The following is a 27,153-nucleotide window of genomic DNA, read 5'->3' as shown; positions in this document are numbered from 1 at the left end:
ATTATAATAACTTATAAATTGAATTTGGGAAAATAAATAAATCTGAATCTGAAGTCAAAATAAATCAAAAAATTGGAAATGGGGCTGGCCTACCTGATTAATTAATATAATTAAATGAAATATTCCTTGAAAAAGTATTACACTGTAAGGAAAAAAACTTATGTTTATGTAATTAGAGTTAAGGAAAACTTTGTAACACAAATGAATTGGGTAAATAAAATAAATCTTGAAATCTTGAGTGTTGAACATATTCTGTGTTGTGCTTTGGTGAAGTGAAGACCTACTAGTGAAGTGAAGTGCTTAGTGTCTAAAAGTGAACATTATCTTTTATGATCTATGCAAAGCTGTGCCATAAATTTTATTTTGTGTGTGCCTTTCATAATAATAAACAAATTTTGAGATAAAATTTTGTTTCTAAACTTGGGCAAGGTTCAAATCTGCTTCAAATTTATTGATTCCAAAATCCATAAAAAATATTTCAATAACTTACGTCTAACAATAGGTCTTAATATTACTTAGCATATTAGTATTTTTCTAAGTCTATGTCTATTATACATACATATGCTGTATCAGGTATACAAACATATCCGTAATACTAGTTTTATATCTTTATTCAATATTTCTCCAAAAAAAAAAGGAATCATAAAAAGGAGTTCATAACATTTTTTTGTTTTTACTTAAAATTAACTTATACTACAGAAATAAATAATAAATATTTACAAAAGAAAAGAGCGCTTCATCGTTTACTGATCGGTTTGGTAAACTGTGTTGATAATATCGAAGGATTTATACCTTCTGTGGGAGAAATGTAGATTATTGTCAATGTAAAGGAGACCTTCTCGGTTCAAAGTGCCAAGGCTACTAGGAGCATGGTAGTTTGATTCGAAAAGCTGTTCTATACTGATATTTTCTACTAAACGCTAACTTAAATTTTAAAGAAGATTTCACTAAAAATACATCTATTCTGTCAAAGGGGGTGTTTCTATACACTTCACTGTTATGAGGCTGCATCCATATCCCGTTTTCGTCAATTTGGGGCCTCATACCAAGACAAGATCTTAATATCATTCTTTCCCATTGTCGAATTCTTTCCATTTGATGGGAAGAAATGCCGAACCATACGGGAAATGCGTACGAAATTATTGGTCTAATTATTTGTTTATATATTAATAATTTAACCTCTTGATTTAGGCCACCAGATTGCCGGATTATCCGCTGATAAGCCCAAAACATTTTCTTTGCCTACGCTAAAACAAAATCTACATGTTTTATGAAGTCAAATCTGGAGTGAAATATTACTCCCAGGTATTTAATTTGGTCAGAAACCCTAATTTGTTGTCCCGAGATTGTGAGTACTGCCTCAAACCCTCTGGCGCTGGTGAAAAGATGTTTTTTAGACCTTCAAAAACAATTCCTTCACATTTATTGACGTTAAGGCTCAATTTCCATGTTTCAAAAAAGGCTGATAAACGTCCTTAATATTCATTTATACGTATGTTTGTGTTCTCCGCATGCGCACCAGAAGCTGCGACAAGAATGTCATCACCCACAGGGGGTTGGGGGATATCACACAAATATATATTAAATAGTACTGGCCCCAAAAGGGATCTTTGGGGTACACCAGCAAGTATGTCTCTAATTGTGGAGAAATCATTCTTGACCCTGATCATAAACTTTCTATTTTTAAGAAAGTTTGATACTAGCCGACAGATGTTGGGGTTGAAGCCAAGTCTGCTCATTTTGTAAACTATTCCCTCATGCCAGACGCTATCGAATGCCTTGGAGAAATCAAGGCTAACGGCTATAGTAATTTGCCTATTGTTTAGGCCTTTACTCACGTGTGTTCCTAGGGCTGTGAGAGCATGTGAAGTAGAAAGTCCCCTCCTGAAACCAAATTGGTTGTCAGTTAGAATATCCCTATCTTCTATGACAATGAGGTCGTCATTGACATCGCGCAGGTCGGGGATGATACCGCGCTTTACCCCAGCAGCAGCTTTAACCCTATTATAAACCCTATCATTCATTTGGATACTATTCAGAAAACTCGTCCATTGAGTACTTTCATACTCAGAAATAGCACCCTGAATAATCGTATCCAAGTTTCTGATTTGGGCTTTCAAAATATCATATCTGCCCGGATCTCCCGTGCGATATAATATACTACTTAGTCTTTTTTCTCACTAATAAAATTTAGGATGTTTTGTGGGAGCTTACGTGTGCCTTTTGGTCCAGGTACAATTTTGGGTATAGAACCATCCATTGCTCTTTTGAATGTGTCAGTAACAGTCTCTACACATTGGTCTATTTTTATTATGCTAACATTTCTGTCACTGGGGAGTTGACAGGAGGGAAGTTCCTCAGAAAGAATAGCATTTAGTCGACGTTTATTGAGCCTTCTAAAATCGTAAAATGTACGACGATCCCTACGTTCTGGGTTTATTCCGCTGACATTCATTTCAATGGCTAAATGGTCGGAATTGCAGTCCAGAGTACTAATACCCCTACCACCATTGTCATCGATTGTGATACCAATAGAGATTATACAAATATCAATATAAGAGTTGGACTCTCTAGTAATCCTTGTTGGTCCATCTGTTTGTGAAACAATTAGATCTGGGCAGGATAATAAAAATTCATTTACAGTTCTACCCTTGGGCCAAGTAAGATGACCACCCCAGTTAGGATGCCTAGCGTTTAGGTCAGCACCTACAATAACATCCCCATTTAAAGAAAGGCCCCGCAGAAACTCTAAGTCTCCACTATCAAGGTCATTTTGTGTTCTAGAATACATTGATACTAGGTACACTGATGTCCCATTATCCCTATACATTTTGACACAAGTGCTTTCAATAGTCCCTGAATTTATTGCTATTTGTTCACATTTAATGTCATCTTTTACTAGAACGGCGGTACCTCCCCCAGGCCCTCCCCTTCTTCTTTGGATAAAACATAGATATCTATCCATGACTAGATCATGCTGTGCAGCTAGTTTGTGTTCTGCCAACATCATCACTTCTGGGCGGTATTCGTCAAGGAATACTCGAAGCAAGTGCCTTTTTCGCCTTGAAATCAAGGAATTTATATTAGCAAATATACATTTTATTTGACTAATCATCGTTACAAAGGGCTGCTAGTATGCCCACCATCGCTTTCGCTTGGTTGGCTTTATCTAATGTACCTATGTCCTTAGAGAACCTGCGGACTTTTTCAAAGCATGTAAAGAAATGTTTACCGAAACTCTCCATGCAAATTTGGTCGAAGACTCCAAAAGAGTTCAGAGCTTCTCCCATTGGGTTATTTCCCATGGCCAAGCCAACCCGACTTATCGTTTTTGGTACCTTTAGCTGCTATCGAAGCATATTGGACACCGGCTTGGACTGTACCACTGTCCTTGATAATTTTGGTTTTTGGCGTTGGCGAAGGTTTAGCAGGTTTAGCTGCGTTCATCTTGGCTATTAGCGCAATTCTAATTGGGCATTCACGGGCATTAGCCGCATGACCTGGTTTGTTGCAGTTAACACAGAAGTATGTGAATTCTGGCTGCAAGGATTTTTCACCAGTGACAGGGACTATTACCTCGATCAATTTTGGTTTTGGATTGCCAGAAGGAATGTGGCATTTTCCTGGAGCATGACCGCCTCCACATTTCACGCATCTATATGGCATACCGCAGTTTGTCGATACATGCTTAGAACGTTGACAGTTATGGCACTGAGTCAATCTTTTACTCTTATCTTTACTGACCTTAATTGAGCTATTGAGGAGGAATTTTAGCCTATATAGCCCTCTAATGTCCGGATCCTTACTAACATGGATAAGCCATTTGTCGTATCCTAGTTTAAACATACGTCTGATGTCAAGTTTTAACCCCGTATTCAGTAATGCGGTCTTGACGTCGTCTTCATCGTAAGTTGTTACAAGGTCATCTGTAATGACCGAATGAGGCGTTTGGTTTTTGGGTGAAAACGTGTAGTGTTCAACTCCGTCTTTAATGAATAATTTTCGGATTTTGTCCTGGTCTTCTAGAGAAAACATCTGAAAAGTGGTCAATTTCCTACTAACTACCTTTACAATGAATTTATCATGACCTAGTTCTATTTTAACACGATCGGTCATAGCCTTTACATTGACATTAAGGGTCAATAATTGGTACAGACTTACCCTTATTATTCAACGATGAAGCGCTCTTTTTCGGTGCATCTTCAGTAGTATCCATTGGTTCATTGAAGATTTTTACCTTGACTTTCCTTTTTGGCTTCTTCTTAGTAGCAGGAGTTGCGATGGTGTTAGATTTGTTGTCTTTCACGCATGCAGGTTTTGATGTTGTTGTTGTTGCAGCAGTTGCTTGTTGCTTAACATCCTTCTTTTCAGCAGGTAACGGGGGAAACGGCACTGGAGCTCGGCTTGCGCTCTGTCTGGTTATCCTAGGTAACGGTGGAGTAGTGTTTGTTGTATTGGTTGCACCATTTTGAGGCGAAGATTTCTTCTCAAACGTAGAAATTATTCGTTTGTAGCTGTTTTCGCGTTTAAATGCTTCGTTCAACAGCTGTGATGTTTGGTCCATTCTAGTCTTCATGGCTTCGATTTGGACCAATAGTTCTTGCTTGTCTTTTTTCAAGCTTAAAAGTTCACTTTTCAACACTTTAATTGATTTTTCCATTTCCGTCGTTTCACTTGGAGAATCACATTCGTTACCACTACTACGCTTCTTTTTCCTTTTGCGTTTCGTTTCGACCTTAGTGTAGCCTTCTGATGTTATGTCGTAGTCTGAGCTAACAGCAGGACACTCACTATTATTATCACATTTCATGAAAACACTTGCTGTAGGTCTCGTTTTCACTTCACTTGTCATTTTGATGCTATTATTGTTCATTGTACATAGTTCATAAATATCACCAATTTATTTATTTATCATATCAGAATTTTATATATCAGAATTTAATAACATAAAGAACAATAATCTACCACCAAGTAATAACCAAACATTAACCAATGAACAATCGGCAAACATTACTCAACCACCAAACAATACTCAACCACCAAATAATACTCAACCACCAAACAACAATCAACCACCAAATTATAATCAACCACCAAAAAATGCAGTCGCAACATATGTTAATACAAATGATGACATTATCAATTCTAATGAGATAGATATCAATGACTGGGCAGCAGAAATATTCCCTGAAGGAAATGTACCTACTACAGAAGTAGCAGCAGACAAAATACAACAAATTAATTAAGATTATCCGAAAAAACGACAAAATCGACCAGTGGAGTCAATTAATAATTTAAGCTCAGGTAAGGCCAGCCCTCCCACTATAAAAATTTATAACACTAATGTAAAACAATTAACCATAAAACTTAAAGAGAGATTAAAACATGACCTTTTTACTATTAATATCCTAAATGGAAGAAATATCCAATTAAAACTAAAAAAAATTAGAAGACTTCATTGCGGCTAGGGAAATGCTAGACAATGAAAATATCAATTATTTTACATATACTCCAAATGAATTAAAACCAAGAACTCTTCTTGTGAAAGGACTCTCGGAAAACTATGATGTAGAAGACTTAAAAGACTTTATTAAAAGCAAAAACTTGTCATTGGATGTAAAATCTATTATTAAACTTAAGGGTGGTAAATGGATATTACAACTAGGCCGAGCTTCTGATTTAAGTGACTTCAAAAAACTGCAGTTCCTTATAAATAGCAAAGTTAGAATATAAAAATATAAAACTCAGGGAATAATTCTATGTCGCAACTGCCAAAGACCGGGGCAAATTTCTACCAATTCCAGAATGCCATACCGATGCTTTAAGTGCTCTGAAACACATGAGCGAGGAAAATGTAAAATTCCTCCTAAAGAATTAAATACCAAAGAACAAGTTTCCCAAGACCCCAAAACGGGTCAAATTATAAAAACAATTGGCATTCCTGTATATTGCGTTAACTGCAAAACCACTGGCCATGTTGCCAATGCCAAAAATTGCCCATACAAAATTCAACTTTTGGAAAAATTAAAAGAATCCAGAGAACTACGTAAAAATTCAATTAATCTTAGAACATTAGCAGCACAAAATAGCATTGTGACCCCCCAAGTGGGCTCATACGCAAGTGCATTAAAAACTAATCTGGAAACCGCAAATGAGTTACCCCCTATTAAAACTCGTGGGGCAGACTTTATACAAATGTTTGACACAGACTGTAAAAGACTGCTAGGTAAAGATTTCTTTACATGTTTAAAAAAAATAGGAGAACATGTAGAAACATAAAGGCAATTAAAAACTGACGCTGAGAGGACACGCTCCCTCTATCAGCTATTTGCTAGTCTCAAATTAGATGACTAATTTAAAAATTATATTTGCAAATGTGAATAGGGTAGTGTCTAAAGTTAAAAGGCACTATTTGCAAATATTTATCGAACAGAATAAGCCTGACATATTAATGTTGGCTGAAACTGGACTCTCGGCAAAACATAAATGTCAGCTGAGAGGGTAAACAATTTATAGACAAGATAGATTAAATAGCTCAAAAGGGGGTACTGCTATTTGTCTAAAAAACACTTATAAAAGTGAAAGACTCTCAATTAATTTTATAAATTTAGAAGGTACTATTATTAGAATTAGAGACCTAGGGGGAAGGAACATTATTGTAATGTCCCTATATCAAAAACCCCAGATCACACTAAACATATTAGATCTAGAGTCAATCAGTGGGATAATTGGTAACAATGAAGCAATAATAGGTGGCGATTTAAATGCCAAGCATCCAGAATGGGGAGGTGATTCTATAAATTCAAATGGCAGGATATTAAAGGCATGGCTTGATAATAGCCCCAACATTTCAATAAAACCAACAATTAGTCCAACAAGATGTTGTACAACAACACAATCTTACATTGATATCTTCATGACAACTCAAGGACTTTATACACCTTAGATGCCTTATACTCTGGACTTTGAATCCGATCATAGTGTCATAATACTACATTTAACAACTTGCCTTGAAAGGCAACATCCAATTCAAATATTTAATTATAAAAGCTTAAACATAAATGTATTAAATAATACATTAACAAGCGAGTTACAACAGTATAATCTACCAGAAGATAGAAATATAACACCTCATGAAGTAGATTCTGCTATTGAAGGGCTGACCCCAGCCCTCCATATAGCAATGGAATCTGCCATGAGCAAAATTATACCTGCTAGATATACAATGAAAAAAGCTTCCAGATGATATTTTACATCTCATATCCCAAAAAAAGACTATTAGAAGAAGGTTATACAGAACTAATGATCCTCAGATGGTAATAACTCTGAAGGCAATCATACGTAACATGAGCAAAATTATAGAACAAAGAAAATCTTTTTTTTTTTTTTTTGATAGAGAGCATTTAATAAAAAAAAAACTGGAAAATATTAAACCCGGCAATGACATGTTTAGAAACATAAAAGGCCTTTCTGGCAAGCTAACATGTAACAAAATCCCTTACATGGTGGAAGAAGAGAACAGAATAATAACTGACAATGGAAAAGCTAATGTAATAGCAAAATCCATCGCTCACATACAAACCTCTGCCCCTAGATATAATAGAAGTCCTGCTAGGAATACTCCTTCAATCCCTCTTGCCAACGGCACAATTCTAAGCCTCATTAATAGGCGACCTGTCTACCTTGTTACACCCTCAGAAGTAGGTAGAACATTAAAAACTATGAATAATAAAAAATCTAGCGGAGATGATAATATCCCAAATTTCATCCTCAGAAAACTTGATAATAGAACTTGGAGTTTTCTAGCAAAACTATTCAACCATTGTATTAATTTAGGATATTATCCAAAAAAATGGAAAACAGCTAAGGTAATCCCGATTCTAAAACCGGGAAAAGACCCTACAACTGCAACCAGTTATAGGCCAATTTCTTTGCTGTCTTGCCTTGGCAAACTAATTGAAATAATAATACTCAATAGGCTAAATGAACATATTGAAGATGCTGAAATTTTAAAAGCTTCAAAAGGCAACACTCAACTACACACGCATTATTAACGTTAAACGATAAAATTTTTGCTGGATTAAATAAAAGAAGTGCAACAATAGCGGTTAGCCTAGATTTCAATAAAGCCTTTGATACAGTTTCCCAAGAAGGAATTGTTGAAAAAATGGAATCTACATATGGCTTTAATATCTTCCTAATAAGAATTATACATAGCTACCTACATGTGAGAAAATTCTATGTCCACTATATTGGACATGTAGATAATGTTATAAAAAAAGGTAGGATAGCTTATCATGGTTATTAAATAAAAGAATAGGACTTAACAAAAAAGTAAAACTCCTAATCTACAAACAAATAATTAGACCAGCTATGACATATGCTTTCCCAGTATGGGCATTTATTTCATCTCACCAAACGGAGAGAATTAGAATTTTCGAAAGAAAAATTCTTTCACATTGCCTCGGTCTTCGTAAACAATTAACTGAGCATGGATTTTATAAATGTCCTTCCTTGAAAAAAATTTACAATTTAAGCAAAATTGAAAGATATGACAAATTTGCAATGTGCACAGCTATCGACTGCCTCAAAAAATGCATCACGCATACTAATAATATGGGAAAATAAATTAAATTTATCCAGAGATGAATATAATAGACTTAATGAAAATAAACAATATTTACCAGCCATGAGTCTTCTACATCTTGCTGATACTGGGGATCTTCATGACTCAGCAGGAAATCTAAAATTCTACCATAGACGATTCAAGTCGAATAACATAAACGATCTTGTTTGTAGGACAGATCAATAAATTTAATATAAATAGTTATTTTTATCTTTATTTTGTTTTTTTTTGTAGTAGTTATAAGTAGTTGTAAGTAGTTCATAAGTAAAAGATATAACTTGTGTTTTTTCCTTTTTCACAAGACACAATTGGAACGGGCTGGCCTGGCATAATGTTCAAATTTATTATCTAAAAGTAATAATTCTAGAAAAATAAGAACCTATGTTAGAAATAAGCATGTAATTAGACTTAAGAAATTTTTGTAAAAAATGAATTTGGAAATAAAAATGAAATGAGTGTTGAACATACACACGAACGAATAAGGGATTGTATGCTTGTTTCTATTAAGGGAAATAAACAGTTTTCTTACAAGTATGAAATAAAAATATTTCAAAGATGAATCTTAAAATGATTTTTAAAACAACTTTAATTCAAATATTAAATGCAAATAAGTATGTTTTATGCTTTATTTTTCAAAATAGAGAAAATAAATCTTATATTGTTATTTTTAAACCATAAAAGAAAAAATATTTTACAACGTTCAAAAATATGTTTAGCTGAAAATCAATACATTATATTCATTAGCTATTCAAAGTAACGTTATTTTTTTTTTTTTTTTTTTGTTTTTTTTTTTTTTTTTTTTTTTTTGAATTAAAAAAATAAAATAAAAGCTATTTAAAAGATATTTTTACAAAATAAATAAAAAATAATTTGTTAAATATAAAAAATATTTTTTAAATTAGAAAAAATATTTTTTAATTTAAAAAAAATATAAAAAAGTTGGACAATGCCAACAACACGCGGTGTTCCCAACCGGTCCCCCATCTAAGTACTAACCGCGCCCGACGCTGCTTAATTTAGCATAGTTTATTTTGCTTCATATGCCTAACAGTGAATGCTATATTAAGACAACGTCTTTTGAGTGTTGAACATACACACGAACGAATAAGGGATTATATGCTTGTTTCGATTAAGGGAAATAAACAGTTTTCTTACAAGTATGAAATAAAAATATTTCAAAGATGAACCTTAAAATTATTTTTAAAACAACTTTAAAGCAAATATTAGATGCAAATAAATATGTTTTATACTTTATTTTTCAAAATAGAGAAAATAAATCTTATATTGTAATTTTTAAACCATAAAAGAAAAAATATTTTACAACGTTCAAAAATATGTTTAGCTGAAAATCAATACATTATATTCATTAGCTATTCAAAGTAACGTTATTTTTTTTTTTTTTTTTTTTTTTTTTTTTTTTTTTTTTTTTTGAATTAAAAAAATAAAATAAAAGCTATTTAAAAGATATTTTTACAAAATAAATAAAAAATAATTTGTTAAATATAAAAAATATTTTTTAAATTAGAAAAAATATTTTTTAAATAAAAAAAAAAATATAAAAAAGTTGGACAATGCCAACAACACGCGGTGTTCCAAAGCGGTCCCCCATCTAAGTACAAACCGCGCCCGACGCTGCTTAATTTCGGTGATCGAGAACCGATGTACTCAGCGTGGTATGGTCGTTGGCAAAGAAGCATAGTTTATTTTGCTTCATATGCCTAACAGTGAATGCTATATTAAGACAACGTCTTTTGAGTGTTGAACATCAGTCTTCAACACAGCGTCGTAGAAGCAAGAACTACCTGCAAAGTGGATAAAAAAGTGAAAAGTGAAATTAAGTATGGAGGAGCTACCTGGACAGCAGCCGCAACACCAGGAGGCGAAGGAGGGCTCGCTAAGTGAAACCAGCGAGAGGGACGGCTACATCACCGTCGAGGACAGGCGCAAGAGGCGTAAGCGGAAGAAGAGTGGCTGCGGTTGCGTGGACGAAAGCGATTACCGTGCTTTCCGATTGGAAAACACAATCGCCAACCTCCGCGGCGACATCGAGCAGCTGCAAGCGCAACTGAAGGCGTTGGCTGAGGAGAATGCCAGGCTGTCAGCGCAAATTGACAGCCGTGGCATTGAGGGTACCGTCAAGGCAGCCGAAGTCCCTGACGGTCTTATGGAGGTTGAGTGCGTTGCGCTGCCAGCAACCACTCCAGATAGGGCGGACGGCCCTGGCTGCAAGAGGACGGACGGTCCTTCAACGTCCGCTGCCTGCATGGCAGCACTGAAGGCCGCCCCGATGAAGGATGCTGCCCGGCCTGCAACATCCTCGAAAAGGACGGACGGTCCTTCACCGAAGGCCGTGACGAAGCCTGGGTCCAAGGCTTCTGCAGCATCAGCCAAGGCTGCTTCCCCCAAGCCCGTGCTGGCAAATGGCTCGCCAGCAGCATCGGCCGCCCCCCCGAAGGATGGCCAAACGAAAAAGGCGGCTCCCCCCATCACCATCTATGAGGCGGGAGTCAAGGAAATCAGGACTGTCCTGGCATCGTCGCTCAACCCCCGCGACTTCACCATCAAAATGCTTAGGAAGGGAGTTATTTCCCTTAGACTAAGTAGTTTAAGTACCTACGATAAGGTTAGGGACTTGTTAGTTCAGAGGGCGTACAAATTCCATACGCACACTCCTAAAGATAGGTTGCCGTATACCGTTGTGGTAGATAGGCTTTCCGGCGATTTTACCGCCGATGAAGTAAAGGAAGAACTCTGCACGCTTGACTTCCCAGTCTTCGTGCAGAGCCTAGTCAACATCGCGCCAGATAAATGGCTTGTTAGGGTTGATAGGAAGACCGACATACATAAGTTGTATAAGGTCAATAGGTTATTCAGCCTTAGTGTGTTGATCCGGAAGGATAGGGCGATAAAGTCAACGCGGTGCTACAAATGCCAGCGTCATGGACACATCGCCGCAAACTGTGGGTTGCCGCCAAACTGCGAGAAGTGCAGCGAAGGACACCCCACCCATCTGTGCCCCACCTTTGAAGCGGGCAAGGAGACGGACACAATCCCTAAGTGCGTCAACTGCAAAGTGGAAGGCCACTCTGCGGGCTCCCCTTCCTGCCCTAAACGGAAGGCAATTCTGGAGACCCGGATCCAAAGAAGGAAGGAAGCCGGGTCCAAACAAAAAGCCAGGTCTGGCCGCATCGCTGATGAGAAGGCCAAGCTGACTTATGCTGGTGTTGCGGGATGAAATTCTGGACAGCCCCAGAAACCCACCCCCAAATCTCCTGCTGCTGCCGCTCGCCCATCCGGACCCACCCAAGACATTGGAGGACTGATGAGCAGCATGCCCAAGGAGTTCGGAGATCTATCGACATTAGCTAAGGTTAGGTCGTTCGGTCCCAGTTTTAGGCGTATCCGCGAAGAAAGAGGAGACGCGGAAGCTTGGTGGGTCCTAATGGTCCACATAGCCTTAGAATAGGTATGTTGAAGTGCGTTTTTCTAAACGTCAGCTCCATAGTTTCTAAAACTAGGAGGCACTTCTTGCGGAATTTTGTCCTAGAGCATCAGCCGGACATTATTCTACTGGCAGAAACTTGGCTCTCTCCCAGCCAAAAGGCGTTGGCTGAGGAGAATGCCAGGCTGTCAGCGCAAATTGACAGCCGTGGCATTGAGGGTACCGTCAAGGCAGCCGAAGTCCCTGACGGTCTTATGGAGGTTGAGTGCGTTGCGCTGCCAGCAACCACTCCAGATAGGGCGGACGGCCCTGGCTGCAAGAGGACGGACGGTCCTTCAACGTCCGCTGCCTGCATGGCAGCACTGAAGGCCGCCCCGATGAAGGATGCTGCCCGGCCTGCAACATCCTCGAAAAGGACGGACGGTCCTTCACCGAAGGCCGTGACGAAGCCTGGGTCCAAGGCTTCTGCAGCATCAGCCAAGGCTGCTTCCCCCAAGCCCGTGCTGGCAAATGGCTCGCCAGCAGCATCGGCCGCCCCCCCGAAGGATGGCCAAACGAAAAAGGCGGCTCCCCCCATCACCATCTATGAGGCGGGAGTCAAGGAAATCAGGACTGTCCTGGCATCGTCGCTCAACCCCCGCGACTTCACCATCAAAATGCTTAGGAAGGGAGTTATTTCCCTTAGACTAAGTAGTTTAAGTACCTACGATAAGGTTAGGGACTTGTTAGTTCAGAGGGCGTACAAATTCCATACGCACACTCCTAAAGATAGGTTGCCGTATACCGTTGTGGTAGATAGGCTTTCCGGCGATTTTACCGCCGATGAAGTAAAGGAAGAACTCTGCACGCTTGACTTCCCAGTCTTCGTGCAGAGCCTAGTCAACATCGCGCCAGATAAATGGCTTGTTAGGGTTGATAGGAAGACCGACATACATAAGTTGTATAAGGTCAATAGGTTATTCAGCCTTAGTGTGTTGATCCGGAAGGATAGGGCGATAAAGTCAACGCGGTGCTACAAATGCCAGCGTCATGGACACATCGCCGCAAACTGTGGGTTGCCGCCAAACTGCGAGAAGTGCAGCGAAGGACACCCCACCCATCTGTGCCCCACCTTTGAAGCGGGCAAGGAGACGGACACAATCCCTAAGTGCGTCAACTGCAAAGTGGAAGGCCACTCTGCGGGCTCCCCTTCCTGCCCTAAACGGAAGGCAATTCTGGAGACCCGGATCCAAAGAAGGAAGGAAGCCGGGTCCAAACAAAAAGCCAGGTCTGGCCGCATCGCTGATGAGAAGGCCAAGCTGACTTATGCTGGTGTTGCGGGATGAAATTCTGGACAGCCCCAGAAACCCACCCCCAAATCTCCTGCTGCTGCCGCTCGCCCATCCGGACCCACCCAAGACATTGGAGGACTGATGAGCAGCATGCCCAAGGAGTTCGGAGATCTATCGACATTAGCTAAGGTTAGGTCGTTCGGTCCCAGTTTTAGGCGTATCCGCGAAGAAAGAGGAGACGCGGAAGCTTGGTGGGTCCTAATGGTCCACATAGCCTTAGAATAGGTATGTTGAAGTGCGTTTTTCTAAACGTCAGCTCCATAGTTTCTAAAACTAGGAGGCACTTCTTGCGGAATTTTGTCCTAGAGCATCAGCCGGACATTATTCTACTGGCAGAAACTTGGCTCTCTCCCAGCCAAAAGTTTTAGTGCCAAGGATTTAAAATCTATAGGCAGGATAGGCTGACAGGCCCAAGAGGGGGCACTGCAGTCTTAGTAAAAGATAGGTTCCGCTCAGAAAAAATCCCCATTTCCTCAGGGGATATTGAATCTTGTGGCGCTAGGGTCTGGAGGGAAGATGGGTCCTCCATAGCCTTCGCTTCTGTTTACCAGCGCCCTGTTGGTCCCTTCCAAATTTTGGATCTGGACCCCATACTCGCTTTACGCGACAGTGGCGACCTTGTAGTTGGTGGAGACCTGAACGCGAAACATCCCTTATGGGGTGGAGCAGAGGTCGATACCAGGGGAAGAGCAATCTCTGCCTTCCTTCTCGATTGTCCGGATGTAGCAGCCATTCCATCTGATAGGCCCACTAGGCCCAATGGAACGGCAGGGTCGTATATCGACTTCTTCCTGCATACGCCAGGCGTAGCGCTGGCAGCGGGTAGATCGACCTCAACGACCCACTACTTTGAATCCGACCATAGGGCGATTCTCATAGAAATAGAGTCAGGCTCCTTACAAAATGGAGGAGTCAGGTCGTTCCACAACTTCGACCGGATGAATATCCGTCGATATAGGCAGCGTTTGCGCAGTGGCTTGGAGGAGGTAACTCTGCCAGCCGACCGCAACGTATCCATTTCGGATATTGATAGCTGCATTGAGGATTTAGGCTCCGCCTTCCGAGATGCCATAGATGCTTCAGTGCCCAAATATAGGGCAAAAAGCACTATCCTGGGCAATCTCCCCCCTAGGATCGCGAGTTTTATTAGGGAGCGTACGGCTGACATCCGCAACCTCGACCAGATTATTGAAGCCAATATTCGCCGATTCGAAAATGATCGGTATAAGGACTATCTCGAGGGAATTACGGTCAATTCCAGGACCTATGGTAAGGTCAAGCGATTGGCCGGCCTCTCCTCTCGAGATTCAGTCAGTCCTCTCGTAGACTCCACTGGTACCAGGGTGAGCTCTGACGAAAATAGGGCTGAGATGTTGGCGGACCAGGTGCAGGGAACGCTTCGACATGGGGGAGTTTCGGTTGCCGATTCCTTCCAGCGCCAAGTCAGCCTGGCGGTGGAGGGGATTGAAGACCATTCTCCTGTTGTGTCGTTTAGCAGTTCATTCACTGCTAATGGCTCCTCTGTGGACAACATCTCCCTTTGGGAAGATAGCGGGTTTGTCTATCCCAGGAAGGTTGGTTTTGCGCTTTCACGCCGACCAGCCCGTAAATCCTGCGGTATGGACCAAATTCCCGATGTAGCTTTGAAAAGGGCAGGAAATGTAATTCTGTCCTTTTTGACAATTCTCTTTAATCATTGTCTGAATTTAGGGTACTTTCCTACGGCTTGGAAGGAGGCCAAGATGGTTCCCATACTGAAGCGGGGTTCTGATCCCTCTCAGTGTGGTAACTACAGGCCTATTTCCCTCCTATCGCCGTTTGGAAAGTTACTCGAATCCTTTATTCTGGCAAGAATTAGAAGAACCGTAGAAGATAGGAGAATTCTGCTGGATTGTCAGTTTGGTTTTAGGTCTGGTCTCTCCACGACCCATGCCTTAACGGCTTTCAGTAGCTTCGTTGGGAAAGGTTTTGATAGAAATACGGAACTATAGCCGTCTCCCTAGATATCGCCAGGGCTTTCGACTATGTCTGGCACGATGGGATTTTATATAAATTCCAATCGTTTGGCTTTGACAGACAATCCTGTAGAATGGTCGCTAGTTTTCTTAGGGATCGATTCTTCAGGATTAAGGTGGGTGAGCGACTCTCCAGTCGCCGCCCAGTGTGGGCAGGGGTTCCTCAAGGTTCCCTTCTTGGCCCGATGTTATACAACATCTTTTCTTGTGACATCCCGGCTCCTCCTCCTGGTGGTCTTCTCCTGACCTATGCCGATGATGTCCTCTTAGCCTTTTCCGGTCCGCTTGATAGGTCGGTTAATAGGCGCGTTAACGAGTACCTCGATGCCCTCCATCGGTACTTCGTTACATGGCGCCTAAAGTTGAATGTAGGGAAATGTTGTGCTACGGCCTTCCTTGGTCGGTCAGGCATAGTATACCCCAATTTTAAGAGGTTTCAGCCGGTTCTTAGAATAGGTTCTGAGCAGGTTCCAGTTCAGCTGAGTTGAAATACTTAGGTGTTATATTTCAGGAGAGGTTCGACCATATTCGGCATATAGACTACGTCCTGGCTAGGGCTAAGGGTCTATATTTCGGATATAGTCGAATCTTGAGGATGAGGGGTGGTCTTTCCCACGATGTTAGGCTTTTGATCTACCGGCAGGTGATCAGACCTATCGTCGCCTATGCCTTCCCCGTCTGGTTTGACATTTCGTCACATCAGATGGAAAGGCTAAGGTTGTGGGAAAGAAAAATACTTTCCTCTTGTCTGGGCCTCCGGCCCCTCCGTTTGCCAGATGGCTCCTATAGGCCCGTTCTTGCAAGTCTATCTACGATAGGGCGCAGATAGATAGAATAGATATCTTTATGACTAAGACAGGACTGGCATTTAAATGCCAGTTCATAGACAATACCATCGTTGAGGGAACGTTTAGGTGCTTAGAAGATGCGGACCAGCTACGAGCTCGGAAGCATTTGCCGCCAGCCGCCCTTTACAGGCTGAACGAGCTATGCTTACTCCATGGGGATGAAGGTCTTCTATTCTACCATTGAAGATTTTTATCCTCGGACTGGAGTAGACTGGTGTACAACACCGCCCAGCTCTCTTAAGTTAAGTAGTTTTAAGTGTATTGTAAATATTTAGTTTTAATTTAGTTTTAATTTTTTCCTACCTAGTTCGTAAGATTTTCATAGCCCTTTTTTATATTATTCTACTTTTCCGGGCATAATTTAAGTTGTAGCAATAAGGCATAATGTAGCTTGTTGTGATCACAAACTTGTTGTGACACTTTTTGTTAACGTAAAGTAGGCGTTGTACAAATGCATGTTAATTTATAGTATAGTTAGCTTTAAGCGATTTAACCTATGTTAGTATTAAGACTTGAATTGATAAAATGGCCATAGGCTAAAAATGAAAATCAAAGTAACGTTAACTTTTTTTTGAGATATTTTTACAAAATAAATAAAAAATAATTTGTTAAATATAAAAAATATTTTTTAAATTAAAAAAAAATATATATAAAAAAGTTGGACAATGCCAACAACACGCGGTGTTCCCAAGCGGTCCCCCATCTAAGTACTAACCGCGCCCGACGCTGCTTAATTTCGGTGATCTGACGAGAACCGATGTACTCAGCGTGGTATGGTCATTGGCAAAGAAGCATAGTTTATTTTGCTTCATATGCCTAACAGTGAATGCTATATTAAGACAACGTCTTTTGAGTGTTGAACATACACACGAACGAATAAGGGATTGTATGCTTGTTTCGATTAAGGGAAATAAACAGTTTTCTTACAAGTATGAAATAAAAATATTTCAAAGATGAACCTTAAAATTATTTTTAAAACAGCTTTAAAGCAAATATTTGATGCAAATAAATATGTTTTATACTTTATTTTTCAAAATAGAGAAAATAAATCTTATATTGTTATTTTTAAACCATAAAAGAAAAAATATTTTACAACGTTCAAAAATATGTTTAGCTGAAAATCAATACATTATATTCATTAGCTATTCAAAGTCACGTTATTATTATTTTTATTTATTTTTTTTTTTTTTTGAATTAAAAAAATAAAATAAAAGCTATTTAAAAGATATTTTTGCAAAATAAATAAAAAATATTTTGTTAAATATAAAAAATATTTTTTAAATTAGAAGAAATATATTTTAAATTAAAAAAAAAATATAAAAAAGTTGGACAATGCCAACAACACGCGGTGTTCCCAAGCGGTCCTCCATCTAAGTACTAACCGCGCCCGACGCTGCTTAATTTCGGTGATCGGACGAGAACCGATGTACTCAGCGTGGTATGGTCGTTGGCAAAGAAGCATAGTTTATTTTGCTTCATATGCCTAACAGTGAATGCTATATTAAGACAACGTCTTTTGAGTGTTGAACATACACACGAACGAATAAGGGATTGTATGCGTGTTTCGATTAAGGGAAATAAACAGTTTTCTTACAAGTATGAAATAAAAATATTTCAAAGATGAACCTTAAAATTATTTTTAAAACAACTTTAAAGCAAATATTAGATGCAAATAAATATGTTTTATACTTTATTTTTCAAAGTAGAGAAAATAAATCTTATATTGTTATTTTTAAACCATAAAAGAAAAAATATTTTACAACGTTCAAAAATATGTTTAGCTGAAAATCAATACATTATATTCATTAGCTATTCAAAGTAACGTAATTTTATTTTGTTTTTTGTTTTTTGTTTTTTTTTTTGAATTAAAAAAATAAAATAAAAGCTATTTAAAAGATATTTTTACAAAATAAATAAAAAATAATTTGTTTAATATAAAAAATATTTTTTAAATTAGAAAAAATATTTTTTTAATTAAAAAAAAATATAAAAAAGTTGGACAATGCCAACAACACGCGGTGTTCCCAAGCGGTCCCCCATCTAAGTACTAACCGCGTCCGACGCTGCTTAATTTCGGTGATCGGACGAGAAACGATGTACTCAGCGTGGTATGGTCGTTGGCAAAGAAGCATAGTTTATTTTGCTTCATATGCCTAACAGTGAATGCTATATTAAGACAACGTCTTTGGAGTGTTGAACATACACACGAACGAATAAGGGATTGTATGCTTGTTTCGATTAAGGGAAATATACAGTTTTCTTACAAGTATGAAATAAAAATATTTCAAAGATGAACCTTAAAATTATTTTTAAAACAACTTTAAAGCAAATATTAGATGCAAATAAATACGTTTTATACTTTATTTTTCAAAATATAGAAAATAAATCTGATATTGTTATTTTTAAACCATAAAAGAAAATATATTTTACAACGTTCAAAAATATGTTTAGCTGAAAATCAATACATTATATTCATTAGCTATTCAAAGTAACGTTATTTTTTTTTTTTTTGTTTTTTTGTATTTTTTTTTTTTTTTTTGAATTAAAAAATAAAATAAAAGCTATTTAAAAGATATTTTTACAAAATAAATAAAAAATAATTTGTTAAATATAAAAAATATTTTTTAAATTAAAAAAAATATTTTTTAAATTATAAAAAAATATAAAAAAGTCCCCCATCTAAGTACTAACCGCGCCCGACGCTGCTTAATTTCGGTGATCGGACGAGAAACGATGTACTCAGCGTCGTATGGTCGTTGGCAAAGAAGCATAGTTTATTTTGCTTCATATGCCTAACAGTGAATGCTATATTAAGACAACGTCTTTTGAGTGTTGAACATACACACGAACGAATAAGGGATTGTTTGCTTGTTTCGATTAAGGGAAATAAACAGTTTTCTTACAAGTATGAAATAAAAATATTTCAAAGATGAACCTTAAAATTATTTTTAAAACAACTTTAAAGCAAATATTAGATGCAAATAAATATGTTTTATACTTTATTTTTCAAAATAGAGAAAATAAATCTTATATTGTTATTTTTAAACCATAAAAGAAAAAATATTTTACAACGTTCAAAAATATGTTTAGCTGAAAATCAATACATTATATTCATTAGCTATTCAAAGTAACGTTATTTTTTTTTTGTTTTTTTTTTAATTAAAAAAATAAAATAAAAGTTATTTAAAAGATATTTTTACAAAATAAATAAAAAATAATTTGTTAAAAATAAAAAATATTTTTTAAATTAGAAAAAATATTTTTTAAATTAAAAAAAATATAAAAAAGTTAGACAATGCCAACAAACCGCGGAGTTCCCAAGCGGTCCCCCATCTAGGTACTAACTGCGCCCGACGCTGCTTAATTTCGGTGATCGGACGAGAAACGATGTACTCAGCGTGGTATGGTCGTTGGCAAAGAAGCATAGTTTATTTTGCTTCATATGCCTAACAGTGAATGCTATATTAAGACAACGTCTTTTGAGTGTTGAACATACACACGAACGAATAAGGGATTGTATGCTTGTTTCGATTAAGGGAAATAAACAGTTTTCTTACAAGTATGAAATAAAAATATTTCAAAGATGAACCTTAAAATTATTTTTAAAACAACTTTAAAGCAAATATTAGATGCAAATAAATACGTTTTATACTTTATTTTTCAAAATAGAGAAAATAAATCTTATATTGTTATTTTTAAATCATAAAAGAAAAAATATTTTACAACGTTCAAAAATATGTTTAGCTGAAAATCAATACATTATATTCATTAGCTATTCAAAGTAACGTTATTTTTTTTTGTTTTTTTTTAATTAAAAAAGTAAAATAAAAGTTATTTAAAAGATATTTTTACAAAATAAATAAAAAATAATTTGTTAAATATAAAAAATACTTTTTAAATTAGAAAAAATATTTTTTAAATTAAAAAAAAATATAAAAAAGTTGGACAATGCCAACAACACGCGGTGTTCCCAAGCGGTCCCCCATCTAAGTACTAACCGCGCCCGACGCTGCTTAATTTCGGTGATCGGACGAGAACCGATGTACTCAGCGTGGTATGGTCGTTGGCAAAGAAGCATAGTTTATTGTGCTTCATATGCCTAACAGTGAATGCTATATTAAGACAACGTCTTTTGAGTGTTGAACATACACACGAACGAATAAGGGATTGTATGCTTGTTTCGATTAAGGAAAATAAACAGTTTTCTTACAAGTATGAAATAAAAATATTTCAAAGATGAACCTTAAAATTATTTTTAAAACAACTTTAAAGCAAATATTAGATGCAAATAAATATTTTTTATACTTTATTTTTCAAAATAGAGAAAATAAATCTTATATTGTTATTTTTAAACCATAAAAGAAAAAATATTTTACAACATTCAAAAATAGGTTTAGCTGAAAATCAATACATTATATTCATTAGCTATTCAAAGTAACGTTATTTTTTTTTGTTTTTTTTTTTTTTTTTTTAATTAAAAAAATAAAATAAAAGCTATTTAAGAGATATTCTTACAAAATAAATAAAAAATAATTTGTTAAATATAAAAAATATTTTTTAAATTAGAAAAAAATATTTTTTAAATTAAAAAAAAAATATAAAAAAGTTGGACAATGCCAACAACACGCGGTGTTCCCAAGCGGTCCTCCATCTAAGTACTAACCGCGCCCGACGCTGCTTAATTTCGGTGATCGGACGAGAACCGATGTACTCAGCGTGGTATGGTCGTTGGCAAAGAAGCATAGTTTATTTTGCTTCATATGCCTAACAGTGAATGCTATATTAAGACAACGTCTTTTGAGTGTTAAACATATTCTGTATTGAGCTCTTGGAGTGAACAGACCATCTGCGGATAAGTGAAAAGTGCAAAAGTGAAATAAAAAGTGCTAAGTGAAGTGAACTTGGAAGGGTTTGTTTCAAACTTCTAAGTTTCAAACTTTGAAGAGATAATTTCCAAGTTCGCTAAAATTCCCGTCGGCAAAGTGAATTTGTGCCTGCCGTCGGAAAGTGTAGTGTGTGTCTCTCCTGCGTCAATCTTGGAAAGGATTGCCGCTGGTAGTAGCTCCCTTAGTGGTAGGAGCAGTCGGTCCCCGATGGAGGTGGCCGATGATAATGCCGTACCGGGACCGTCGGTCGGTAGTGCAGTACCGCAAGTCGGTAATACAGTACAAACGACCGACAATGTCGGTAATGCAGTACCTACCGGAAATGCAGTACACTGTGGTAATGCAGTTCCGGTCGGTAATGCTATAAAAATGGTATTGCCGTCACCTTTGGTCGGTAATGCTGCATTTCTGTCCGATCGAACTGTCGATAATGCAGTTCAAGACGGCACTACCGACGATCTCACCGGCCGGAGGTTTCAAGCGGTCGGTAACCCAGTACCCCAACAATTGGTAACTGCAGTTCCCACGGGCAAAGCCGTGCCCCTTGTTTGTGTCTCGGCTAAAAGAGAAGACACAACAGACGAAGCGACAACAGATGGCACCGCTTTTGAAAAGCAGCGGAAGCGTAAAAAGAAGCGTAATTCGCAAGAGGGCGACTCGCCCTATGAATCGCTTAAGTTGGAGGCAAAGATCCGCCAGCTGGAAACCACGTTATCTCTTCTCGCGAAGGATAACCAGACCTTGTCGGCGGAGTTGGCCGCCGTCAAGGCTTCAGCTCAACGCTGAGTTCCTGCGAGTCAACAGCTGCAAACGCATAATAGCAGCTTATGAGAAGTAATTCTCAGTTAAGGCCGGTGAGATCATGGAGAGCTCACCCACACTTAATGATGATGCCTCAATGGAGGTCGAACTGCTCACGCCGCCAGTGAGGCAGTCTGCGTGCACACCGCCGGTGGCGCAGTTTCAGGTGGAAGCAAGCCGGGCTCCACTACAGGCAGTCAAGAAGCCCATCCTGCCTGGGAAGAAGGACGTCGTGGTCGCTGGAAAACCGACCAAAGAAGCACGACGGAAAGTTAAGAAGGTCCAAATTATAAACGGATCTAATGAAGAGCCGAAAACAGCAACAACATCAGCAGCAGCAGCAACAACATCAGCAGCAGCAACATCAGCAGCAGCAGCAACAACGTCAGCAGCAGCTGCAACAGTAGCAGTTAAACGAAAAATGGATGCTACACCAGGAAAAAATGGTAAGTCGATCCCACCTTTATCGACAGTTGACGTTAACGTAAAGGGGGTGACTGACAATTTAATTAAATTGCTCGGACACGACAAATTTACAGTTAATTTAGTCAACCGTAAAGTTAGTGCCTTTCACCTTACCTCATTGGAAGACCATGAGAAGGTGAAAGAATTTTTTGTTAAAGAGGGTATACATTTTTATACCCATGCTCCAAAAGGCCAAACACCGTACTCCGTAGTCATGGAGGGCCTATCGGACACCTACGACACTACACATGTTGAGGATGGGCTCAAAGCTTTGAACCTAAACCTCGACATTAAACGTGTCACTAAACTGGGGGGAAACAAATTCCTGATCCACTTGGGCAAAGGATCGGATATTAACGGCCTGTACAAAGTACGCCGTGTCCTCACAGGCAATGTCCTTTTCCGAAAGGACAAGAAAAAAGGTCTCACGCAATGCCACAATTGCCAAAGACACTATCATGTGTCCGTAAATTGTGGCATGCCATATTGTTGCGTTAAATGCGCAGGTGACCATGGCAAAGGGAAATGCAAAATTCCCAAGGGCGTTAATAAGCCTACAATGATACCTGTAACTGACCCAGTTACAGGTAAGGTTACTATGCGGCCAGATTACGTTTTCAAATGCGTAAACTGCAACCGTACTGGACATGCCGCAAATGCTCGCGACTGTCCAACTCGTCTCAAACTTTTAGCTAAAGCAGCTGAAAGTAAGGCCAAAAAAACTGCGAAGTTTACACCAGAAGCTAGCTTCCCTATAAATAGTGGTAAGATACAGCCTGGTGTGTCGTTTGCTTCTGCAACAACGACAAAAACTCCATCTGCGCCCAAAGTTACAACTCTGGGCCAACAACAGCCCAAAGCTAACATAACTTTGGGCCAGCAACAATCCTTAGGGCAAGTTGTTAGTGGGTTCACTCTTTTTGATGAACTCTGCAATGAAATCTTTGGAAAAGATTTCCTGACCTCTATCATGCAGGTTCGTCAATTCTCTGAGGAACTCAAGAGTAAGGACAAAGCGAGCCAGGCGAAAGCCATGGTCTCGCTAGTAGGTATGTTAGGTATAAATGGTTAGGTCAACTACATTTATATTTGCCAACATCAACTCTGTAATATCGAGACACAAGAGGCACTACCTCCGGTTATTCCTCGATGAGCATCGGCCGGAGGTCATGATGTTGGCTGAACATAAACTATCTCAAAACCACAGATTTGAGATAGGCGGGTACGTTAGTTACTTACAATATAGGAAAGAACTCAGGGGTGGGGGCACTGCTATATTAGTAAGGGATAACGTAAACTGTAATCAAGTACCACTTGATTTGGGTCCCATCGAGTGTACTTGTATTAAGATATCTAGGGCCGGCAGGTCACCACTGTACGCAGTGGCTATGTACTGCAGGCCATCTGATAGTTTTGACATTAATAGCTTAGAACCTCTTAGGGACTTAGCTACATCTGGGGAAGTTATAATAGGGGCGGACCTTAATGCTAGACATACTATCTGGGGGAATGCTTCAACTTGTCACAAAGGGAGGATAGTTTTAGATTTTTTAATTAGCTGTCCAGATCTAAATGTTATACCCACAGATGGACCAACCAGAGTCGCTATAGGTTCACAAACCTACATTGACATCTGCTTGGCTACATCTGGTATACATATAGATGATAATGATGGGCGAGGAATTACAACCGTAGATTGTAATTCTGACCATAGAGCCCTGAAAATGACGGTTTACGGGGACGAACCAGAACGTAGACCAAGACGGACTTTCTTCGATTATAGAAGAATGGACAGAATACAATTCAACAGGATTTTGGCAGAAGAGCTTCCCAACTGCCAACTTCCTATAGATCGGAATGTTACTCATTCGGAAATCGATGCCACGAGCGGAGTTTTCCGAAACGCCATGGAGTCCAGCATTCCAAGAATTTATTCTGGGAATAGAGGACCCCGTAGACTTTCGCCTGAAATACTAGACCTAATCAGACAAAAGAAAGTTCTACGGAGAAGATTACATCGTACAGGAAACCCTGAAAGGTATTCAACTCTCAGGGCGGAAATTCGCAACGCCGATAGAATTATCCAAGGCGCGATTGCGGAATACGAGTCAGTTCAATGGGTGCGATACCTCAGCGAAATCCAGGTGAACGATCGTATGTATGGTAGGGTTAAGGCTGCAGCGGGTATTAGTCGCTATGCCAAAATCCCAGACCTCATCGGCAACGATGGGGTTTCGGCAGTCATGTCTAGCCAAAAGGCTGACATGTTAGCAGACGTCGTCCAAGGACACTCTGATGCCGACGATACTTCTTCTTTCAGTAATACTGTTAGAAATGAAGTATCAATGTGCAATGATACGTCCCCTTTAGTGACATTTGCAGATCACCTAACTGCAGATGGATCCACAATAAGTGAGGACAATATATGGCGACAACATAAATTCCTCAAGGCACCAAATATTGGGGCAGGATTAAAAAGAAGATCAAATCCCAAATCCGCAGGGCCGGATTTAATCCCTGGCATCGTGTTAAGGAGGACCGATAGCGCTGCTTGGAAATATATTTCGATTATTTTCAACCATTGCTTAAACCTGGGCTATTTTCCGGTTTCATGGAAAAGGGCGATAACAATACCCATCCTGAAACCTGGTAAGGACCCAACACATTGCAATAACTATAGACCAATTAGCTTACTCCCAGCTCTTGGAAAGCTTTTTGAATATTTTATACTTTCGGAGATTAAAGAAATCCTGGAAGATAAAGAAATTATACCTGACAGCCAATTTGGCTTCAGGCGAGGCCATTCAAGATCACAAGCCCTCATGGTCTTAGAGGCCTTTGTGACTAAGGCACTAAATAACAGGCAGATCACAATCGCGGTTATTTTGGATTTTGCCAAAGCATTTGATAATGTTTGGCAAAATGCCATCATATATAAAATGAGAAGGCTAGGCTTCGATTTTAATATATGTAGACTAGTGACTAGTTTCCTAGCAAATCGTAGTTTTAGAGTTAAAGTTGATGAGGACCTTTCTTCAGAAAGGGCTGTAAATGCCTGGGTACCACAAGGGTCTCTCCTTGGCCCGGTCCTTTTCAACATTTTTACTAGTGATGTACCACATGCGCCCGAAGGGCATTTGCTCCTGGCATATGCAGATGATATCTTCGTCGCTGCGGCCGGAGCACATGCGGGGAACACTAACTCACGTTAAAACGCATATTTGGAGCAGCTCTCTGAATATTTCCATACCTGGAAAATGCGATTAAACGTAGACAAATGTGAAGCGATTACCTTCAAGGGCAAGAAAAAATACTTATACCGCAGCGCCAGGCTGTATGAGCCAAATCTTATAGTTGGAGGGCAACATATTCACAATTCGGACCAGATTAAATATCTGGGCGTTATTTTGCATAGCAACTTTGAGTTTGTTAGGCATATTGACTACACTCTTAGAAAAGTCAAGGGTATATATTGGGCCTACCAGCGTGCTATAAATGCTACTGGAGGGCTTACTGTTAAGGTTAGATTACTCATCTACAAACAGATAATAAGGCCACTCATCGCATATGCTTTTCCTATTTGGTTTGGAATATCTTCCAGCCAAATGGAAAGACTCCGCGTTTGGGAAAGGCGAATTTTAAGGTCCTGTTTAGGCTTAAGGCGAACCCAGGGTGAAGATGGAACCTGGCGTTTACCTCCCAACAGGATAATTTACGAATCGATCGACTTCGGCCGTATAGATAAATTTCTTATGGCTAGCACTCTAAAGTGCCTAGACAGAGCCGCATCAGTCGATAACAGGTTAGTAAGAGAAAGCCTTGAACATGAAACAGACATGGACAGGCTAGCTCGGGCCAATTATAGGCCACCGAGCAGTTTACTAACGATGAATGAAGAGGGTCTTCTCTACAGAGAAGACCATCTCCTCTTCTATCATCGAAGGTTTGGGACGCTCGCGTTAGAAAACCCAGTCTATAAGGTATCGCAGTAGTCGGTGTAGCATCCATTGTACATATTGTAAATAGTAGATTAGTTATTAGATTAAGTAGTTATAAGTAGATTTAACCTTAGAAATTAAGTATATTTATAAGTGGATTTAAGAATTTAAAAATTAAAATGTTAGGGACTCCAGTTTTTTTAAACATCATTTTTTTAGGAGAACATTATAATTATAAGCATAATTATAAGTATATTGTAATTAAACAGTTTAAAGACGGGCTACAGCTTCACTGTAGCCTAAGATAAGTATTATATAGATAAACTTAGAAAAATAAGATTTATGTTAAGTATAGATATAAGGTAATATTGTTAGCCGTAAGGTATTTTAAAATTGTATATGGATATAGATGAATAAATCAAACTGAACTGAACTGAGTGTTGAACATACACACGAACGAATAAGGGATTGTATGCTTGTTTCGATTAAGGGAAATATACAGTTTTCTTACAAGTATGAAATAAAAATATTTCAAAGATGAACCTTAAAATTATTTTTAAAACAACTTTAAAGCAAATATTAGATGCAAATAAATACGTTTTATACTTTATTTTTCAAAATATAGAAAATAAATCTTATATTGTTATTTTTAAATCATAAAAGAAAAAATATTTTACAACGTTCAAAAATATGTTTAGCAGAAAATCAATACATTATATTCATTAGCTATTCAAAGTAACGTTATTTTTTTTTTTTTTTTTTTTTAATTAAAAAAATAAAATAAATGTTATTTAAAAAATA

The 27,153-nt window shown here is 38.4% G+C and overlaps 1 protein-coding gene, 4 non-coding genes and 3 pseudogenes across 5 annotated transcripts; 1 reads left to right on the top strand and 7 right to left on the bottom strand.

Moving 5' to 3' along the window:
* Positions 1-10,198: 10,198 nt before the first annotated feature.
* Positions 10,199-10,313, bottom strand: LOC131805243 (5S ribosomal RNA; annotated as a pseudogene).
* A 6,615-nt stretch (positions 10,314-16,928) lies between these two features.
* LOC131805154 (5S ribosomal RNA) lies at positions 16,929-17,047 on the bottom strand. Its single transcript, XR_009343550.1, has one exon. It is a non-coding gene; the product is annotated as a 5S ribosomal RNA (ribosomal RNA).
* A 548-nt stretch (positions 17,048-17,595) lies between these two features.
* LOC131805176 (5S ribosomal RNA) lies at positions 17,596-17,714 on the bottom strand. Its single transcript, XR_009343572.1, has one exon. It is a non-coding gene; the product is annotated as a 5S ribosomal RNA (ribosomal RNA).
* A 551-nt stretch (positions 17,715-18,265) lies between these two features.
* On the bottom strand, positions 18,266-18,384 carry LOC131805220 (5S ribosomal RNA; annotated as a pseudogene).
* Positions 18,385-19,558: 1,174 nt separating this feature from the next.
* LOC131805251 (5S ribosomal RNA) lies at positions 19,559-19,677 on the bottom strand (annotated as a pseudogene).
* A 534-nt stretch (positions 19,678-20,211) lies between these two features.
* Positions 20,212-20,330, bottom strand: LOC131805148 (5S ribosomal RNA). The gene has a single exon (XR_009343544.1). It is a non-coding gene; the product is annotated as a 5S ribosomal RNA (ribosomal RNA).
* Positions 20,331-20,876: 546 nt separating this feature from the next.
* On the bottom strand, positions 20,877-20,995 carry LOC131805175 (5S ribosomal RNA). Its single transcript, XR_009343571.1, has one exon. It is a non-coding gene; the product is annotated as a 5S ribosomal RNA (ribosomal RNA).
* A 1,375-nt stretch (positions 20,996-22,370) lies between these two features.
* On the top strand, positions 22,371-23,486 carry LOC131805087 (uncharacterized). The gene is made up of 2 exons (XM_059128335.1): positions 22,371-22,395; positions 22,489-23,486. The coding sequence occupies exons 1-2, from the start codon at positions 22,371-22,373 to the stop codon at positions 23,484-23,486; spliced, it is 1,023 nt and encodes a 340-aa protein (XP_058984318.1).
* The last annotated feature ends 3,667 nt before the right edge of the window (positions 23,487-27,153 follow it).

This window comes from Musca domestica, unplaced genomic scaffold (assembly GCF_030504385.1).
Source record: "Musca domestica strain aabys unplaced genomic scaffold, Musca_domestica.polishedcontigs.V.1.1 5, whole genome shotgun sequence".
Classification (NCBI taxonomy): domain Eukaryota; kingdom Metazoa; phylum Arthropoda; class Insecta; order Diptera; family Muscidae; genus Musca; species Musca domestica.
Note: the sequence above shows the minus strand (reverse complement) of the source record. Positions and strands in the feature narration are given on the sequence as shown.